The 18,961-nt window shown below is 40.0% G+C and overlaps 1 protein-coding gene across 2 annotated transcripts in view; it reads right to left on the bottom strand.

Annotated features, from left to right (window-relative positions):
- Ntmt2 (N-terminal Xaa-Pro-Lys N-methyltransferase 2) overlaps nucleotides 1–18,961 on the bottom strand; it is a 41,554-nt gene that overhangs the window by 8,865 nt on the left and 13,728 nt on the right. Inside the window, 2 exon segments of one of the 2 annotated variants that reach the window (NM_001376860.1) lie at nucleotides 470–645; nucleotides 8,110–8,511. In NM_001376860.1, coding sequence (NP_001363789.1) covers nucleotides 470–645; nucleotides 8,110–8,263 — 330 coding nt within the window. In that variant the 5' untranslated portion in view covers nucleotides 8,264–8,511. 2 annotated transcript variants of the gene reach the window in all.

Here is an 18,961-nt window from a genome sequence, read left to right on the forward strand (position 1 = left end):
TGAACTGTGTAAAAAAAACAAACAACAACTACAAAAAAGACAACAAAAAACCATCCTTGGTTTTTAAACTGAACATAAGCATGTATGCATTTCCTAGTATATTCAATTTGTATTTTAGAGACTTTATAAATCAGTCTGTAATTCCATGAGGCGTTCATTAATTCTCAGCAGTCTGGTGCCAGCTGTTTGCCTCTGAGATGCTGAAGAAGATGCCTCTGTAATCCTCAGGCAGTGATGTCTGCACTTCTATCTCACCTTCTCCCAAGCACGCAAGATTAGCTGCTACTACAGCAGTGCAGTGCCAAGTGGGATAAGCCCAGAGTCTGCTGATCTCCATCTCTCTGACCCTCTTAACAGGCTTTCCGGCCGACTACTCGGCTGGCCACCTGGCTTTAACAACACAGGAACATGTGAGCTCAGACTTTACAAAGTCTTGGCCCTCTCCTCCAATATCAGTCAGAAAACTCACCCCAACAAACTTCCTAAGAAATTCACGAGAGGCCTGGATATCTGGGTTGGATAGTTCAATAAAATTTCCCATCATGCCTTCTTCTGTGGCTGGTACTTCTTGGTAGAAAAGTTTGGCTCTGGCATAGAACTGCATCTCGCCATCAATGACTTGGCTTGTTAAAGCATACAATTTTACTGCGAAGAAAATATTATCAAAGGTTACTAAAATGTATAGGGTGTAACAAGCTCATTTTTTAACAATGCAATGAAGTTTTCAAAACTTCATGAATTTATGTCATAGAAGAAGCAGTGCTGATTTGATTTGATTTGATTTGATTTGATTATTAGACAAGGTCTCCCTATGCCAGTCTGGCCACCCTGAAACTTGCTATACAGACCAGGCTTGGCTCAAACTCATATAGATCTGGCCGCCTCTGCCTCCCAAGTATTGGGATTAAAGACCTGCACTGCCACACCCATCATGGACAATGGTGTTAAATCAGAAATATTTTCCTAGAGTTCTAGCCTGGAGATTGGCGTGCTACATAACATTGAAAAAAACTATTTAAGCCCTAGGATCTTCGAGAACCTTATCTATAAATCACTTTGACTTCAAATTTTCACAATTGAATAGTTCAATAAGCATAACTTACCATCTTATCAAAATAATCTTACAGTATTTTGTACAGTGAAATAATAATATCACCAAATGGTGTTAAGTATTATCTCTTAGCTCCGAGTACTTTATGGAAATTTTCTCATTCATTCTTGCTGCTCAGCCCTGAGCAACACATATACAAGTATTTCTCTATGTCAGATACAGTACTCATGTATGATATTCTCAAAATATTCATAAAATAGAAATTTTAAAAATGCTTAATCCATAAGGCACCCCAAACAAAACGACCTAGAAAGTTTAGAATTTCTAAAGTTTTACAGATATAGGAAGAAAACTATTAAAGAAACAACTGAAGGAAATTTCTAGAGCTGAAAGAAATCATAAGTTCTAACAAGTGCTAGGAAGGATGGATTTTCTTTAAAGCAAATTTAAAGTTACATTTAAATTTTTTGAAAACACAAATATTAAGAAAAGGACTGTAATGTCATTTGAAATGACATTTAAGATGAGTTGCCATACTTAGAAAACAAAAATACAGGACTCAAAATTATTTGAATTTTAGATAAATAATGATGTATTAGTATTAGTATGCAAAAATATTACCTCTACCAGGGACACTCCTATAAATAAAACCTCCTTTTGGTTATGTCAGAGTCAGTGTAATTGGTATCTTTTACAAAATGAAGAGCTGAAACTAAGCAAATCTTACCAGAAACACTTGAAGGCATTTGTATTCTAAGGAACATTTCTTTGGAAGCAAAATTTAACTTTCAATTAACTGTGAGAATATTTACTTCCTATGAATTCATTTTTTAGGAGTTTCCTGAAGCTGTATTTCAACCCAGCAAATGATAAGATCAAGAAATGTATACAGAAAGATGATGTCATTAACACAGGAATCCAATGAAAAGAAATCCTCAAATGACAACTGCTTATCAGATCAGGCATAAAACTGTTCGTACTGCAAGAGAAATTACAGGCTGGAGTTGAGCCAATAGACAGTGTAAGCCAAGAATCTAGGACACATTGGTAAAATTCCAAAAAAGACATGTTTAGCTCATGTCACCAGAAATAAAATATGGTTGAAAGCTCAAGGTAAAATACACAATGGTTCAAACACGCTTTTATTATGAGATGAAGCAAACTAAAATATGGCATAATTTTAAGTAGAAGGAGTCAAAGGAAGAATAGTATTTAGCCTTGCCTAGGAACATTGACTTTTCTTTAGATGACTGCAAGGATTGTGACAGTAAAGTGGGGCGTGACTTGACTCTAACATCAACAATTGCGTGAGTGTACACAGGCTCCAAGGCAATGGGAACGTCTGACCCACTCCCCTCACTGCCCTAGGTAGGGTCTTATATAAAATGTTTGTAGACTCAACAGATATATACAATTCAGGCATCACCACTTCAACATTATGATTGTTCCAAATTCTTCTAGAATCCTCGAAATGCCAAACTAGAATATCCCATTTCAGAAGGTCTTTTCTTCTCAGGATTGAATGCTGTGGTAGGATTATGGGTGGGCCACAGCCCAATGCTCAATAACTCAATCTCTCTCTCTCTCTCTCTCTCTCTCTCTCTCTCTCTCTCTCTCTCTCTCTCTCTCTCTCTCCCCTTCCCCCCTCCCCCCCCTCCCCTCCTCTCCTCTCCTCTCCTCTTCTCTTTCACTGTTACACATATGGAGATCAGAGGACAACCTGCAGGAGTCAGTTCTTCATTCCAACACGTGGGTCCCGGGCATCGTACTCTGGTCACAGGGTTTGGCAACTACTACCCTTACTCACCTACCTAACCATCTCGCTGACCCCTCTCAATGTTTTTGATCCATGTCAAACAGCAAATTCACCACAGTTAGCATCAAATCCTTAAGTTACTGAGTCGGTAGGGAATATTAAGTGCCTTAATCTAGAAATGGGCACGGTTCATTACACCAGAAACATTTTGGTTTCAAGTCAGTACAGAGCTCAGTGGGTTTCAGCTTCACCAGGTGGGCTTTTATGGTTCGAGGATTGAGCTCTCATTTTCACCTACCTGACAGATGCATTTCTCTAAGAAAGATATATGAGGTGTCATGACCAAACCCAAGTTCTGCTCCTAACAACTCCTGAGGTGTTCATGTTGGCCTAAGTGATGTCTTCTTACTGTGGAAATTCATAAATTTTGTCACAAAATTGCAATGTCTCTATAAATTTTGAGATGGTTTACAATAGAGACTAGGTCAAAAATGGCACCTATTTCTTCACCCGTATTACCTGTAATTGGCAGATCTATATACAGGTAAGAAATATATCTCATTGACAATGTAAGATAAATGTTACATGTACCTTCTATAGAAGAAAGAAGCAAGGTTGGATCCCAGTTCTGTGTGAATACAATACCCCGTTGCTTTGTTATCTTACATTTTGACCTGAAATTGCTTTCCTTCATTTCGTCAAATATAAAAATGCCCTTTCAGCATTTCACTACAAAAGCAACAAGAATTTTAAATTTTTAAATGTATTTAATTAATTCTTTGAGAATTCCATACACTATATTTTGATGATTTTTTTAATCGTTCAATGAATCATGTGTTAATGTCAGTCACATGGCTAAAATCAATCATAACCAAGAGCTGTATGTTGGATTCACTGTGGAAATTCTAAGTTTTATTGAAAATGTTTTCAGCAACTCTCTCTTTTAACCATGTCAGTGAATAGGTAGCCACTGCTCTTTACGTCTCCTCAAAGTTATTCTTCTAGAAGTGATTCCTGACAGAAGGGAAATGACACCTATCGGGTCTCTTTATGTGCCTGGAATTATCCTAGGAATTTTATAGTATTTCTTTTAATCCTGTAAAAATTGACTCTTAATATTTAAGAAGACTAGAATGAGTAATCATTTCTCATGAGTACTGAAAGGATGGGACTTAGTAGAACAGTTTCACTTAGCAAAAGACATATCTCAGCGAGCCTAGAGACAAGCCCACTTGAACACAGCTTTTGCGTTAAGCAAGCTTTGGTCCTCCTGTGAAATAACCCAGACCATTTCTAAATAATGATGTGCAAGAGATACAGACTCCAAATCAAACCATTGACATCCACTCGCTCTCATGTATTGAAAAATGTGGGTGTGCTGAAACATTACTGATCGTTAATTTATGTCAGTGTCTCCAACTGGGCTATGTCCAGGTCCCTTGAAACAAACTAGAGACTTACACTAACTTTTTTTTTAATACTAGCTCCTGTTTGTTCATAAACAGCCATTTTTAGAAAACTCTTCGACCCAAATCTCCAAATGAACTGCAGGCTCGTATCACTGTTATTTAAACCTACTCAGTGGCCCGCCATTTGCATCCCCACAGAAAGTCAATTTCCTTCATAGGGAATGCTTTCTATTACTGTCAAACTGAAATATATATATATGGAAATTTCACATCACTGCTCACTTTAGTTGAGCGTCTGTTCACCTTGGTGGGTAGGATATGTAACAGCTCCAAAGGAGCCTGGGATACTCACGCCTGGACTTTAACCCTGCCCTGCCACACACCACCAACCCCATTAGCAAATCGCCTAACTCCTGTGCCTACTTCCACAAATATGTTATGGAAAATAGGAAGAATACACCAAATAGGATGTTGTAGCAATAGACTGAGGCCTCTAAATCTATGTATGAAATGCTGAGAGTAGAAAGCTCGTCTGTCCTTTTCCTGAAGTTTCTTAAGGTTCGGCATTGCTTCATCTTCCTTTGAATACCTCAGTCCTTTATGTCTCATACATCGCTGAAGCTAGTCAGGGATCCTGGAGGGAAGGTTTCCATGACACAGCTTATGACATAGTGAGTGGAATAAGACTGGGTGCCTTACACAGAAGTTTGGAGCATCTGGGGGAAGGGAAGAAGGACTCAAAGCCTGTTTAGCCACCATTCTTTCCATAATTACCCTAAACAACTGGCTCTCTGTGCAGACCCTACAGGAAGGGTCCCCTAACTTATTTTTAAAGGGGTTCTACTTTCATTTTTATGAAGTCTTAAAGTCATTAAGGACAAGAGAAGCCAAACACTAAAAACACTGCTGTGGGGCCGGGAGGCAGCATCCCAGCTGCCTGTTTTATTTCCAGCCTAAAAGGCATAATATCCACTACAGCCTGAAAACTTGCACACATTAAGTTTATCATCTTTGGTAATTCCTGTTCTCAGAAAAATGTTAAGTGGTGACGTTAGAGGGGCCTGGCGCAGGGGAAGCAAGAAAACCTAACACCCACTGAAAACTGATGGCTTTTGCATGTACACTGCACGTGATTCTTCTCATTCCCTGTTACTGTTTTGGAGAAAATGATGCTCAGAGGCCTTTAACTTGGAAAAAGAAAGATCACTTCTCTAGTTTGACTAGTCTAAGACCATAACAGTTATTCAGTTGTAATTATGGGACTGCCTCTTTCCCTGAATTTGACTGGCTTGATCAGAAAGAATGGTCTGTTGTAACCATCTCTAAAAAGCAACGGGCTTTCCTCCTAACAGAAGCACTTAATGACTATATTTACATGAACGTCACACATAATCTTATATTTATTGGCAATAAGTTATAAACACATGTAATGCATGTCATTTTGGGCTAATATATTTAGAGCTGTCAGACAGGCTACATCTTTATCCACATCTTTTTTTTTTCTTTGTCTTGGTGAATAGTGTTATCTGGCTGATGGAGACTGTATCAGCCTAGATTCCTGTATTGTTCTAAGCAATAAAACATGGGTGGTGCAACCAATGACAACTCAGGGTTTATTTGTTACTGCAGCAGAGCCTAACCTATACTAGCTAATATCAACCTCCGTTACTGTTGTCACAAAGGTATTGTGGATACAACTACCTTACTGATTCTCAGAGAAAACTCACGCCCAAGCTGAATTATCAGAGTAGAGGTAAGGAGTGTTCATTTGTGAAGGGTTGAGTAATGATAAATCTGACTTTGACCTGGAGTAAACTGATTTTATTCCAGTTGCACTCATTAAAGGAACCCTCCCAGCCTCTCAGAAGCTACTGGTAAGGCAAGAGCAGAGACTGAAAGAAGGACCCAAACCCTAAACCTAAGCAGAAACGCCATGCATTTCCCTTCATTTTACCTTGGGCTTCCATGGACTATTTTATGTAAAATATCAGTTTTTGCAAATTATTAATCAACCATTCACACAATCATAAAGGAGAGAAAAAATGGGTAAAATAAAAACGCCTTAAAATAAAAGTGATTGCATTAGATTAAGAAAAGATAGCCAAGCAGTGGTGCGTGCCTTTTGTCCCAGCATGTGGGAGTTAAAGGCAGGCAGATCTCTGTGAGTTCAAGACCAGCCTGCTGAACAGAGAGAGAGGAGTTCTAGGACAGCCAGGGATACATAGAGAAATTCTGTCTCAAAAAGAAAAAAAAAACAAAACAAAACAAAAAACAAAAGCAAAACAAAAAACTAAGACCAAATGTAACTGGTAGACGACTTATTTCAAACTAATTCGCATCTGATTTTGATCAGAGATTGTTTCATTCCTCACCGATTTACAGCTGCATTCAGAGACGAGTCCTTTTTTTCTGTCTGCCGACCATTTCAAAGTCCGTCATTTGTCCACTAGTGAATCTTCTCTCAGCTACTCTAATAAATAGCTTTCTCCAGTCTAAACCACACTGTGTTGCTGACGACTGTTACTGAACTGAACCCAGAAGACTGTCCCCCAGAAATCAGTGATTCGCCCATGTCTGCAGGCACCAGGCCTTCATAGCCTTCCAAATGATCAGCCCAATTTTTCTCTTAGGATGACGGAGACACATTTATCATCATGGGAGGAGCCTTCAGCTCTGAATTTTCTTTTTTCCACTTCCAAAATAAAATTGTAGGGAGGACATAGGGAAATGAGAGTGATATTTACCCATCCTGTAGCTGGAAGTATCAAAATTATAGATGAGAAGTACTTTTATATGAGAGCTATATAAATATTAGATGGACAAATATTTTCATATGAAAGCTATATAAATATAAGGTGGACGTTCCTATAGGACTAGAATTTTTAAAAAAACTCTCAGAAGTAAATTTATAAAATAAGACTTTGATGGCTGCTAACATCCAGATTCTTGAATGTAACAGTAAGAACTGTGTAGTTCTTTCCACAGCAGGGAACTGGGGCCAAAGCAAGTACACAATGGGGCTTTCAGCCAACCTTAAGCAAACAGACCAAGGCTGAGAAACAGCATTATTGTTTTCACTGGAAGAAAATATAAATCAAAGAGGCAGGAAGGGGGCACTTCACGGTTTAATCGTAAGTTGTTTTCTCTTTGGTGCTGGTTAGAGGGTACTGAAGCTTGCTACCTTCACACAGGTTGAAGAAGCATGCGACAAGTGTCCCTGATAAGCTCTCTTGTCCCATTTCCCTGAAACTAGGGGCAAAATCAAAATGAAGGCAGACTACTGGATACCCCTTGATAGCAAGAATGCAAACTATGATCAGCTTTTTCAGTTCTCTGGTAATACTTGTGACGTAGGCCAGAACAGACTATACACACACACACACACACACACACACACACACACACACGCACACACACACGCACGCACGCACGCACGCACGCATACACCTTCATTACTACATGTACACATACATGCATGCCCCAAGCATATTTTGATCCCTCGTCATGCAATTTCTGTTTTCAATTTTTTGCTTAACACACCATGAATAGTCTCAACTCTAAGTTACCTAACTTTCAAATTTGAGCAAGTAGAAAACGCAACCTTGACGACTCAAGAATTGAGTTTCTCTAAACCTCCTAGTCCCTCAGCTTACACCTCGAGCAGCGAGTCTCTATGCCTGTGGGGCCAGGAAAACCCTGAAATAGAGTTCAGCCTTGCCAGGCAGCACTCGGTCTTTCCCTCTCCATAAAAGAATGCCATTGAAGCATTTTACCCATGGACACTGGGCTGGGTCCTCCTTAGCTGAAAAGCCCCCTTATCTCCAAGCCATCCATAACTTCATTCAACCCATCCAGTTCCTTTGTCCCTCATATAGCAGCTCTGAGTTACTTACCCAGGGGAATTTTTTCCAGCAGGTAGAGGTAGCTCTGAAAGAAGTCATTGCGAATGGCTTTGTGAAGGATAAAAGACATGCTATGACGACAGAGTTCATCGTCGGTCTTCTGCCAGCGGGATCTAAAGGCAAAATGGGCTCCCAGGTGGGCCATGGTGAAGTGGGGAATAGTAATTATTCCTGCAGAGAACGGAAGCTTGTCTGGCTGCTCCTTTGAATTAGTCTTCTCTTCCTCAAAGAACTTGAGCCTGTCATTTTAAACCAGTCCCAGGTCCCATCTATATCAGGACAGGCTGTCATGCGTTGTAAGGGGGAGGGGTAGCAGACGTGGGGAGGTCAGGCTCTTGGCACATCCACCCACCGTCTGATTGCGTGCGCGACACCACTCCAAGCCAGCAGGTGCTAAAAGCAAACATGGAAACAGACTGAGTTGAGATCCTGCTCCATCCAGGGAAAAGCACGCTTCCCTCCCTTACGGGCTGCTTCAAACAGGCTCAGGCTCTGCCCGCTAACACCCTGAATACTTGCTTTAATTTGATTCTGAAATTGGAACAGTCTGATTTCCATTTCAAAGAGTTGTGAATATTTTGCAGGAGGTCCTGTTCCCTGATTTCCATTGCTCCTGGAACACTGAATCCTCAAATTACAAGGGCCCTTCAAAGCCCTCCTAGTCGCTCAGGTTCCTTTCATCAGGACAAGTTGTTTTTCCCCTCAAATCATTTTATGAAGGTGGATATGTGTTTTCAGTGTTTGAGGGTCTTCCAGAGGAGCAACCATTTGAAAGCCTGTTTTTGAAATGAAATGCCCTCCTCTATCAGCAAGTTCCTCCACTTCGCTTGTGCTTGTGCTGAGCCTATCCATTCAAGTCTGTTATTCCTTGATCTACTGTGAATATGATTTCCCCCTTAAGCACACTCGTGTTACGCATTATCCTCTGTCTCTCCAACTCATTTCTCTGCTTTTTCCATGATGCTTCGAGTTCTAGGGGCCAACCTTACTGACTCTATCAGAGACCCCATTACCTCTGATTCAGCCAATAGACAGTGCTGTAGGAGACAGAAATAATAAAGTCAAGGCCCTCATTCAATGTCCTGGCACCAGCACTCCCTGGAGACACCACAAGGCCACTATATGCTTTAAGAAAAATATGGCTTCTCATGCAAACACCCTCTCCTAGTCCGCCTCTCTCCTCCTTTGCTTTACTGCTTCATACTTAGGGATGGAGGTGTGTCAGGCTGTGGTAAGGTCTACTCCTTGCAATTTCTTTACACTCACCATTATCTTCATAAATCATTCCTTTTAAAAATCATCTCATAATCCATCAAACCTATGATTGGAACCTGTTCTTTGCAGGGAGCATATGTTCCAAACACACACACACACACACACACACACACACACACACACTATGTATATATGAACTTCATTGGCACACATATTGACATATACATATCATATTTATAAACTTTATTATTCATTGTTTATAGTACATTACACTATTGCCCCTATACCTGTGCTCCCATTGACCAAAAGAACCATTACAGCTTCTGAGATGACTTCTGACTCAGTTCAGGGTGTTATAACATTACATAGAGCAGGTGGCTTAAACAACAAACATTTCTTTCTCATAGTTCTAGAGGCAGGAAAATACAAGATCAAGGTGCCAGCGCACGCTGTACCTAATGGAAATTCTGTTCTTGGATGGTTCTCTTCTTATCACATGGTTACTAGGAAGCAGAGCATGTAACCAAGCCTTTATTTCACGTCTTAACAGGACACTACAGTCACTCAGAAGGACCTAACTTTGTCTGCTGATTACTGTCTTGTATCTCCAAACTGCTTCACCTCGAGGTTTAGCATGAGAGTTTCAAGGGGACACAAGCACATCACCTGTAATTTCACCCTCACTTACTTGTGCTTGTTATTCCTGCCTTCCTGTCACTCCCTCTCCTTGACTGTAGAGCTGGCTCAGCTCTAAAGACAACTCCATGCCAAAAGTCATGGATGTCACTTTTAAGATGAGGTCGTTAGATGACTGTCTTGCACATCTTATTTCCCTGATGAAAGCCACAGCCTACTGCTTCCTTACACAGAGGACTACCTATCAAGGGAATGAAGACCTCAAGCAACCCAGGAGGAACTGAATTCACGAGTGAACATGGAAAGAAAGCATTTCCTAATCAGAAGTTTCATCATAACCTGATGGGAAACCCCAAGCCACTTAAGCCGCTCTGTTTTTTTTTTTTTTTTTTTTTTATAAATCTACAGTAATGCACTTGTTTTTAAAGTAGCTGAACTGTAGGAAAATGTATTACAATGTACCCAAGAGTAATTTACCCATTGCCCATGTAATGTGGTGAAATTGAACCACAGATTCTGAAGTTTGCTTTGCATCCTAATCCATTTTCTTTCACCTTCCTATATTCCCTTTCCCCACTGTCCAGAGCAGAAGGTAAAACCATTAAATTTGGTTGCATTGTTCCCATCCCTGGCTTCAGGATTTGCTGAGGATGTACCTTGTTACCAGCTTTTCTTTTCCACAGTTTGCCTTTCAGAAGTGGGTACTTCTCGCAGGCGTGGGCCTATTGAGGGATAGCATTCCAGTGGCTGGATGTAGTTTTCATAAGGGTCCAGTCACGCTGCCTATCTTTGTTTGTGCCAGCTATGGTTTCCTGTGCCGACAAATGGAATCCTGTCTACTGAAAACATAACCACGAATAATTTTGACTCACTAAGTTTTCATTAGGATGTGAACATGTCTAACTTTTTGATGTCGCAACAATATATTGACATTTACAACATTCGTTCATTGTACAATGGAGGTTCAGATACCTGATAAGATTTTAAAGCAGATTGACAATTTTTTGTTGGTCCAAACTCATAGTCTACCTGTGGATCACATGATGCACATGCGTGAAAAAAAACAAATCAAAACAGAGAAACTTCAAAGGGGACCATTTTATAATGCACAATAAAAGAATTTTTCAAGATGTATTTTAATTGTGTGTGTCCTTGTACATGTGCATATACATATAGGTATGTGCATATGCAAGTACAGGTGCCCACAGGTTCCAGCATAGCCTGTCAAATCTCCTAGAGCTAGACTTACAGCTTTGAGCTACCTGATTTGGGTGCTGAGGTTTGAACTCATGTCTTCTTCAAGTATGTGTTCTTTTTTTAACATTTATTTATTTATTTTATGTATGTGAGTACACTGTAGCTGTCTTCAGACACACCAGAAGAGGGCATCGGATCTCATTACAGATGGTTGTGAGCCACCATGTGGTTGCTGGGATTTGAACTCAGGACCTCTGGAAGAGCAGTCAGTGCTCTTAACCACTGAGCCCCCTCTCCAGCCCCAAGTATGTGTTCTTAACTGCTGGGCCATTTAGCTAACCCCCAAAAATTGTATTTACTGGGGTCAAACAGATATGGATGAGTTGAAAATTCTTCCCCTGACTTACATCTAAGGTAACCTTAGCAAATTAATTTCTTAGTCTTTCTGAGTCTTCCTCTTCTGTAATACAAAGATGATGATAATATTGTATGTTATATATGATGCAGGTACTAGATGAGTATTCCATATAAAACATGAGAGTGCATAGCACACATGTTCAATAACTTGCTAACCATTATCATTATAATCATTGGCATAAAGTTAATAATGAGTCTCCAAAGCACATGGTCTATCTGGCTATACTTAGGTTATAGTCAAGAAATTCACCATATACATTCTGAGATGGTGAGGTATACTCAATGCGGTTAAAAACTGAAGAGAAATCCAAATGAAATCAACTGTGGGAGTTTGTTCATGTGTCCTTTGGATCACTCAGTTGTTAGAAAACTCGGGAGAAAATTAGAGAGTCTGCCTACCCATGTGGATGTGAACACACACACACACACACACACACACACACAGAGAGAGAGAGAGAGAGAGAGAGAGAGAGAGAGAGAGACAGACAGACAGACAGACAGACAGACAGACAGACACACAAAATGCATGTGTGAATTTTTGTAATTCAATTGTCTGTTCTTAAGTATGAACTTTGCCTATGACATGTTGTATCACAATAAATTGTGCTCATTGGGCCAATGAGTACACACACTCTTCTCCTTTGTCAAGTGTGTTTGTCAGTATCTCTAGCAAGATGCTCACTCTTTTTTTTTTTATTAACTTGAGTATTTCTTATTTACATTTCGAGTGTTATTCCCTTTCCCGGTTTCCGGGCAAACATCCCCCTAATCCCTCCCCCTCCCCCCATTGCTGCCCTCCCCGCAACAATCTAGTTCACTGGGGGTTCAGTCTTAGCAGGACCCAGGGCTTCCCCTTTCACTGGTGATCTTACTAGGATATTCATTGCTACCTATGAGGTCAGAGTCCAGGGTCAGTCCATGTATAGTCTTTAGGTAGTGGCTTAGTCCCTGGAAGCTCTGGTTGCTTGGCATTGTTGTACATATGGGGTCTCGAGCCCCTTCAAGCTCTTCCAGTTCTTTCTCTGATTCCTTCAACGGGGGTCCTATTCTCAGTTCAGTGGTCTGCTGCTGGCATTCACCTCTGTATTTGCTGTATTCTGGCTGTGTCTCTCAGGAGCGATCTACATCTGGCTCCTGTCCGTCTGCACTTCTTTGCTTCATCCATCTTGTCTAATTGGGTGGCTGTATATGTATGGGCCACATGTGGGGCAGGCTCTGAATGGGTGTTCCTTCTGTGTCTGTTTTAATCTTTGCCTCTCTATTCCCTTCCAAGGGTATTCTTGTTCCCCTTTTAAAGAAGGAGTGAAGCATTCACATTTTGATCTTCCGTCTTCAGTTTCATTTGTTCTAGGCATCTAGGGTAATTCAAGCATTTGGGCTAATAGCCACTTATCAATGAGTGCATACCATGTGTGTTTTTCTGTGATTGGGTTACCTCACTCAGGATGATATTTTCCAGTTCCAACCATTTGCCTACGAATTTCATAAAGTCATTGTTTTTGATAGCTGAGTAATATTCCATTGTGTAGATGTACCACATTTTCTGTATCCATTCCTCTGTTGAAGGGCATCTGGGTTCTTTCCAGCTTCTGGCTATTATAAATAAAGCTGCGATGAACATAGTGGAGCACGTGTCTTTTTTATATGTTGGGGCATCTTTTGGGTATATGCCCAAGAGAGGTATAGCTGGATCCTCAGGCAGTTCAATGTCCAATTTTCTGAGGAACCTCCAGACTGATTTCCAGAATGTATCAGAAGATGCTCACTCTTAGCCCTTAGTAAGATGCTAAGTCTTCAGAGAGAACTAATAAACTCCAGCTACTCAAATTGCTTTCTTAACAATTCATCGTGGCAAGTTTTTTCAGGGTTTACAAAACCAATTGTTCACTATGAATTATATACTTTTTAATATCTGGACAAGGATTGGTAAGTGTATAATATCTTTATATTTCAGACCTACAATTTCTGAATGGGATGAAAGACTGATTGGTTGATACAAAATGCCTTTGTCAACTTAGTTTGCCTCTATGGCTCACATTAGATGCTGTGACTGTCCGCCAGCTTCCAGCTCAGTGGATTTGCTTCATTACAGTGATTGTTTTTGTCTTACGGCTGAAATACTCTATTTGTTGCCACCCCCACACCATTCTTTGCTACATTCTTATCTAATGAGTGAGGTTATGACATATACCTCAAGTCTACCACAGGCATATAATTACCACGAGAGAAGAAAACAGTGACATAGAAGAAAGAAATATAATTTCAGCAAGAGAAGGAAGGTGAGTTCATCCATTTGACTTTCCTCTCTCTTACGGGGGGAGGAGGTTGAGGGGAGTACTCCTGGAAGGGGCAACTAGAAGAAAAGTCAGAGAATAAATATATTTGCATCCCTTTGACTTCTTTTTGATGTCTAATTACTCTGGCTAGGACTTTAATTATTATATTGAATAGGTAGGGAGAGAGTGGGCAGCCTTGTCTACTCCCTGATTTTAGTGGGATTGCTTCAAGTTTCTCTCCATTTAGTTTGATGTTGGCTACTGGTTTGCTGTATATGGCTTTTACTATGTTTATGTACGGGCCCTGAATTCCTGATCTTTCCAAGACTTTTATCATGAAGGGGTGTTGAATTTTGTCAAATGCTTTCTCGTCATCTAATGAGATGATCATGTGGGTCTTTTTTCCCTTTGAGTTTGTTTATATAGTGGATTACGTTGATGGATTTACATATACTGAACCATCCCTGGATGAAGCCTATTTGATCATGATGGATGATTGTGTTAATGTGTTCTTGGATTCGGTTTGCAAGAATTTTATTGAGTATTTTTGCGTTGATATGAGGGAAATTGGTCTGAAGTTCCCTTTCTTTGTAAGGTCTTTGTGTGTTTTAGGTATAAGCTTAATTGTGGCTTCAAAAAACAAATTGGGTAGTGTTTCTTCTGTTTCTAGTTTGTGGAACAGTTTGAAGAGTATTGGTATTAGGTCTTCTTTGAAGGTCTGATAGAATTCTGCACTAAACCCATGTGGTCCTGGGAGGTTTTTTTGGTTGGGAGAGTTTAATGACTGCTTCTATTTCTTTAGGAGTAATGGGACTGTTTAGATGGTTTATCTGATGCTGATTTAACTTTGGTACCTGGTACCTGTCTATAAAATTGTCCATTTTATCCAGATTTTCCAGTTCTGTTGAGTACAGGCTTTTGTAGTAGGATCTGATAATTTTTTAATTTCCTCAGATTCTGTTATTATGTCTCCCTTTTCATTTCTGATTTTGTTAATTTGGATACTCTGTGCCCTCTGGTTAGTCTGGCCAAGGGTTTATCTATCTTGTTGATTTTTTCAAAGAAACAGCTCCTGGTTTTATTGATTCTTTGTATAGTTCTTTTTGTTTCTACTTGGTTATTTCAGCCCTGAGTTTGATTATTTCCTTCCATATATTCCTCTTGGGTATATTTACTTCTTTTTTTCTAGAGCATTCAGGTATACTATCAAGCTGTTAGTTTCTTTATGGAGGCACTCAGAGCTATGAGTTTTCCTCTTAGCACTGCTTTCATTGTATCCCATAGGTCTGGGTATGTTGTGCCTTCATTTTCATTAAAGTCTAAAAAGTCTTTAATTTCTTTCTTTATTTCTTCCTTGACCAAGGCTCATACCTAAACATAGTAAAAGCAATATTCAGCAAACCAGTAGCCAACATCAAACTAAATGGAGAGAAACTTGAAGCAATCACACTAAAATCAGGGAGTAGATAAGGCTGCCCACTCTCTCCCTAATTATTCAATATAGTACTCTAAGTCCTAGCCACAGGAATCAGACAACAAAAGGAGGTCAAAGGGATACAGATTGGAAAAGAAGAAGTCAAAATATCACTATTTGCAGATGATATAAAAGTATACTTAAGTGACCCCAAAAGTTCCACCAGAGAACTTCTACAGCTGATAAACAACTTCAGCAAAGTGGCTGGATATAAAATTAACTCAAACAAATCAGTAGCCTTCCTCTACTCAAAGGATAAACAGGCTGAGAAAGAAATTAGGGAAATGAAACCCTTCACAATAGTCACAAAACATAAAATACCTTGTTGTGACTCTAACCAAGCAAGTGAAAGATTTGTATGATAAGAACTTCAAGTCTCTGAAGAAAGAAATCAAAGAAGATCTCAGAAAATAGAAAGATCTCCCATGCCCATGGATTGGCAGAATTAATATAGTAAAAATGGCCACCTTTCCAAAGCAATCTACAGATCCAATGCAATCTCCATCAAAATTCCAACTCAAGGGTTTGGGGATTTAGCTCAGTGGTAGAGCGCTTGCCTAGGAGGCGCAAGGCCTTGGGTTCGGTCCCCAGCTCCGAAAAAAAGAACAACAACAAAAAAAAACCTCAATTCTTTATAGAGTTACAAAAAGCAATTTGTAAATTTATTTGGAATAACAAAAAACCCAGGATAAGAAAAACTATTCTCAACAATAAAAGAATTTCCGGGAGAATCACAGTCCCTAACCTCCAGTTGTATTACAGAGCAATCGTGATAAAAAAAAAAAAAAACTGCATGGCTTTGGTACAGAGACAGGCAGGTAGATCAAAGAAATAGAATTGAAGACCCAGAAATGATCCCACCTATGGTCACTTGATCTTTGACAAAAGAGCTAAAACCATCCAATGGGAAAAAAAAGACAGCATTTTCAGTAAATGTGCTGGTTCAAATGTAGGTCAATCACTAAAAGAATGCAAATCGACCCACTCTTATCTCCTTGTACAAAGCTCAAGACCAAGTGGATCAAGGACCTCCACATAAAACCAGATACACTGAGCTAATAGAAGAGAAAGTAGGGAAGAGCTTTGAACACATGGGCACAGGAGAAAATTTCCTGAACAGAACACCAATGACTTATGATCTAAGATCAAGAATTGACAAATGGGACCTCATAAAATTCCAAGACTTCTGTAAGGTGAAGGACACTGTCATTAGGACAAAACAGCAACCAACCTATTGGGAAGAGATCTTTACCCATCCTACATCTGATAGAAGGCTAATATTTAATATATACAAAAAAAGACCTTAAGAAGTTAAACTTCAGAGAACCAAATAATCCTATTTAAAAGTGGGGTACAGAGCAAAACAAAAAAATTTCAACTGAGGAATATCAAATGACCGAGAAGTACCTAAAGAAGTGTTTAGCATCCTTAGTCATCTGGAAAATGCGAATCAAAACAGCTCTGAGATTCCACCTCACACCAGTCAGAATGGCAAAGATCAAAAACTCAGGTGACAGCAAATGCTGGTGAGGATTTGAAGAAAGAGGGACACTCCTCCATTTTTGGTGGGATTGAAAGCTGGTATAATGACTCTGAAAATTAGTCTGGCAGGTCCTCAGAAAATTGGACATAGTATTGCCTGAGGACCCAGCTATACCACTCCTGGGTATAACAGGATATAAAAGATGCTCCAATATATAACAAAGACACATGCTCCACTATGTTCATAGCAGCCTTATTTATAATAGTCAGAAGCTGGAAAGAACCCAGAATGGATACATAAAATGTTGTACATCTACACAATGGAGTACTACTCAGTTATTAAAAATAATGACTTCATGAAATTTGTAGGCAAATGGATGGGACTAGAAAATATCATCCTGAGTGAGGTAACCCAACCACAAAAAACACACATGGTGTGTACTCACTAATAAGTGGGTATTTGTCCTAAAGCTTGGAATACCCAAGACACAATTCACAAACCACATGGAGCTCAAGAAGAAAGAAGACCAAAGTGTAGATGCTTTAGAAAGGGGGGACATAAATACTCACAGGAGAAAATATGGAGACAAATGTGGAGCAGAGGCTGAAGAAAAGGCCATTCAGAGACTGCTCTACCTTGGGGATCCATCCCACATACAGATACCAAACCCAGAGTGCATGCTGACAGGAACCTGATATAGCTGTCTCCTGAGAGGCTCTGGCAGAGCCTGACAAATACAGAGAGGCAGATGCTCGCTGCCAACCATTGAACTGAGAATGGGGTCCCCAATGGAGGAGTTAGAGAAGGACTGAAATAGCTGAAGTGGTTTGCAACCACATAAGAACAACAATATCAACCTACCAGACCTCCCCCCCAGCCCCCAGAGCTCCCAGGGACTAAATCACCATCCATAGAGAACACAGGGATGGACCTATGGTTCCATCCACAAATGCAGCAGAGGATGGCCTTGTTGGGCATCAATGGGAGAAGAGGCCTTTGGTCCTGTCAAGGCTTGATGCCTCACTGTAGGGGAATGCCAGGGCAGGGAGGTGGGAGGGGATGGGTGGGTTGGTGAGGAAGTGCCCTCACAGAAACACAGGGAGGAGAGAATGGGATAGCAGGTTTCTGGAGGGGAAACCAGGAAATGGAGTAACATTTAAAATGTAAATAAAAATCCAATAAATGAAAAAATCTGGGAAAAAAAGAATTTTTTAAATCTAAATAAGGATTTTTAATAAATAATGCAGACCAGCCACTTGGCCTCTGTATCTACTCTCAAGTTAAAAAAAAACTGTCTGGATCTATAAATGGCTCAGGGATCTTAAGTGAAAATACTCAAGTCCAGTGGCTAACTACTTGTCTTCTGTATATAAAAACCTCTACCGCTGCCCATATATTTAGGTGAATCTCAAAACCATGGTGTTACATGAACTACAATTTGCAAAGATATGATGTTTGTTAGTTATTAAGCGTATAAACTTAAAACATCTGAAAGTACAATGGTTTATCAATTTTAATTAATTATTTAATTAAATTAACTTATCTACTGCCAAGCTGAGGATTGGACACCCTGCCTCATACGAGCTAGATTTCTGACTAACCCACACCTCTCAGCCCAAGCAGTATGGCTTTAAGAGGAAAGCAAACGCATGATAGAAATACTGATGGACCCGGCAATCAAGGCCGAGGATCTGCCAGGGACAAATGCTGGGGTGCTTGTCTAGCACTAGTGATGCTTAAGCCTGCAGCTCAGTTGTAAGCACAATATATATTATTCTGTTTATTTGTCTCCTACACGAAGGTAATTGTTTTATTAAATGGTCACACAAATAAAGGCAGATGGCCACAAAACACAGTCCTCATAGCTTCGAGAGCAGTGATTTCTAAATAAAACACTCTGAAACCAGGTCAGGAGAAAGTTTAGAGGTTCCCACTGCCCATTCAACCAGAGCGGATCTGCCTATCAGAGATAGAGGGTGGCTTTAGAGAGAGCCACCCTAACGCTTCTGGTGAAGGAATTTTCATCTATGCTATTACGGAAGCAGCAGCTCAGCTGTCCTTAAGCAGGACAAGGACAAAACGGAGATGTGATGCTGCAGAACCTTGACTGTAGCCATGAGTAGAAAGTTTCAATGCTGTGTGATA

Source organism: Rattus norvegicus, chromosome 13 (assembly GCF_021556685.1).
Source record: "Rattus norvegicus strain SHRSP/BbbUtx chromosome 13, alternate assembly SHRSP_T2T, whole genome shotgun sequence".
NCBI lineage: Eukaryota > Metazoa > Chordata > Mammalia > Rodentia > Muridae > Rattus > Rattus norvegicus.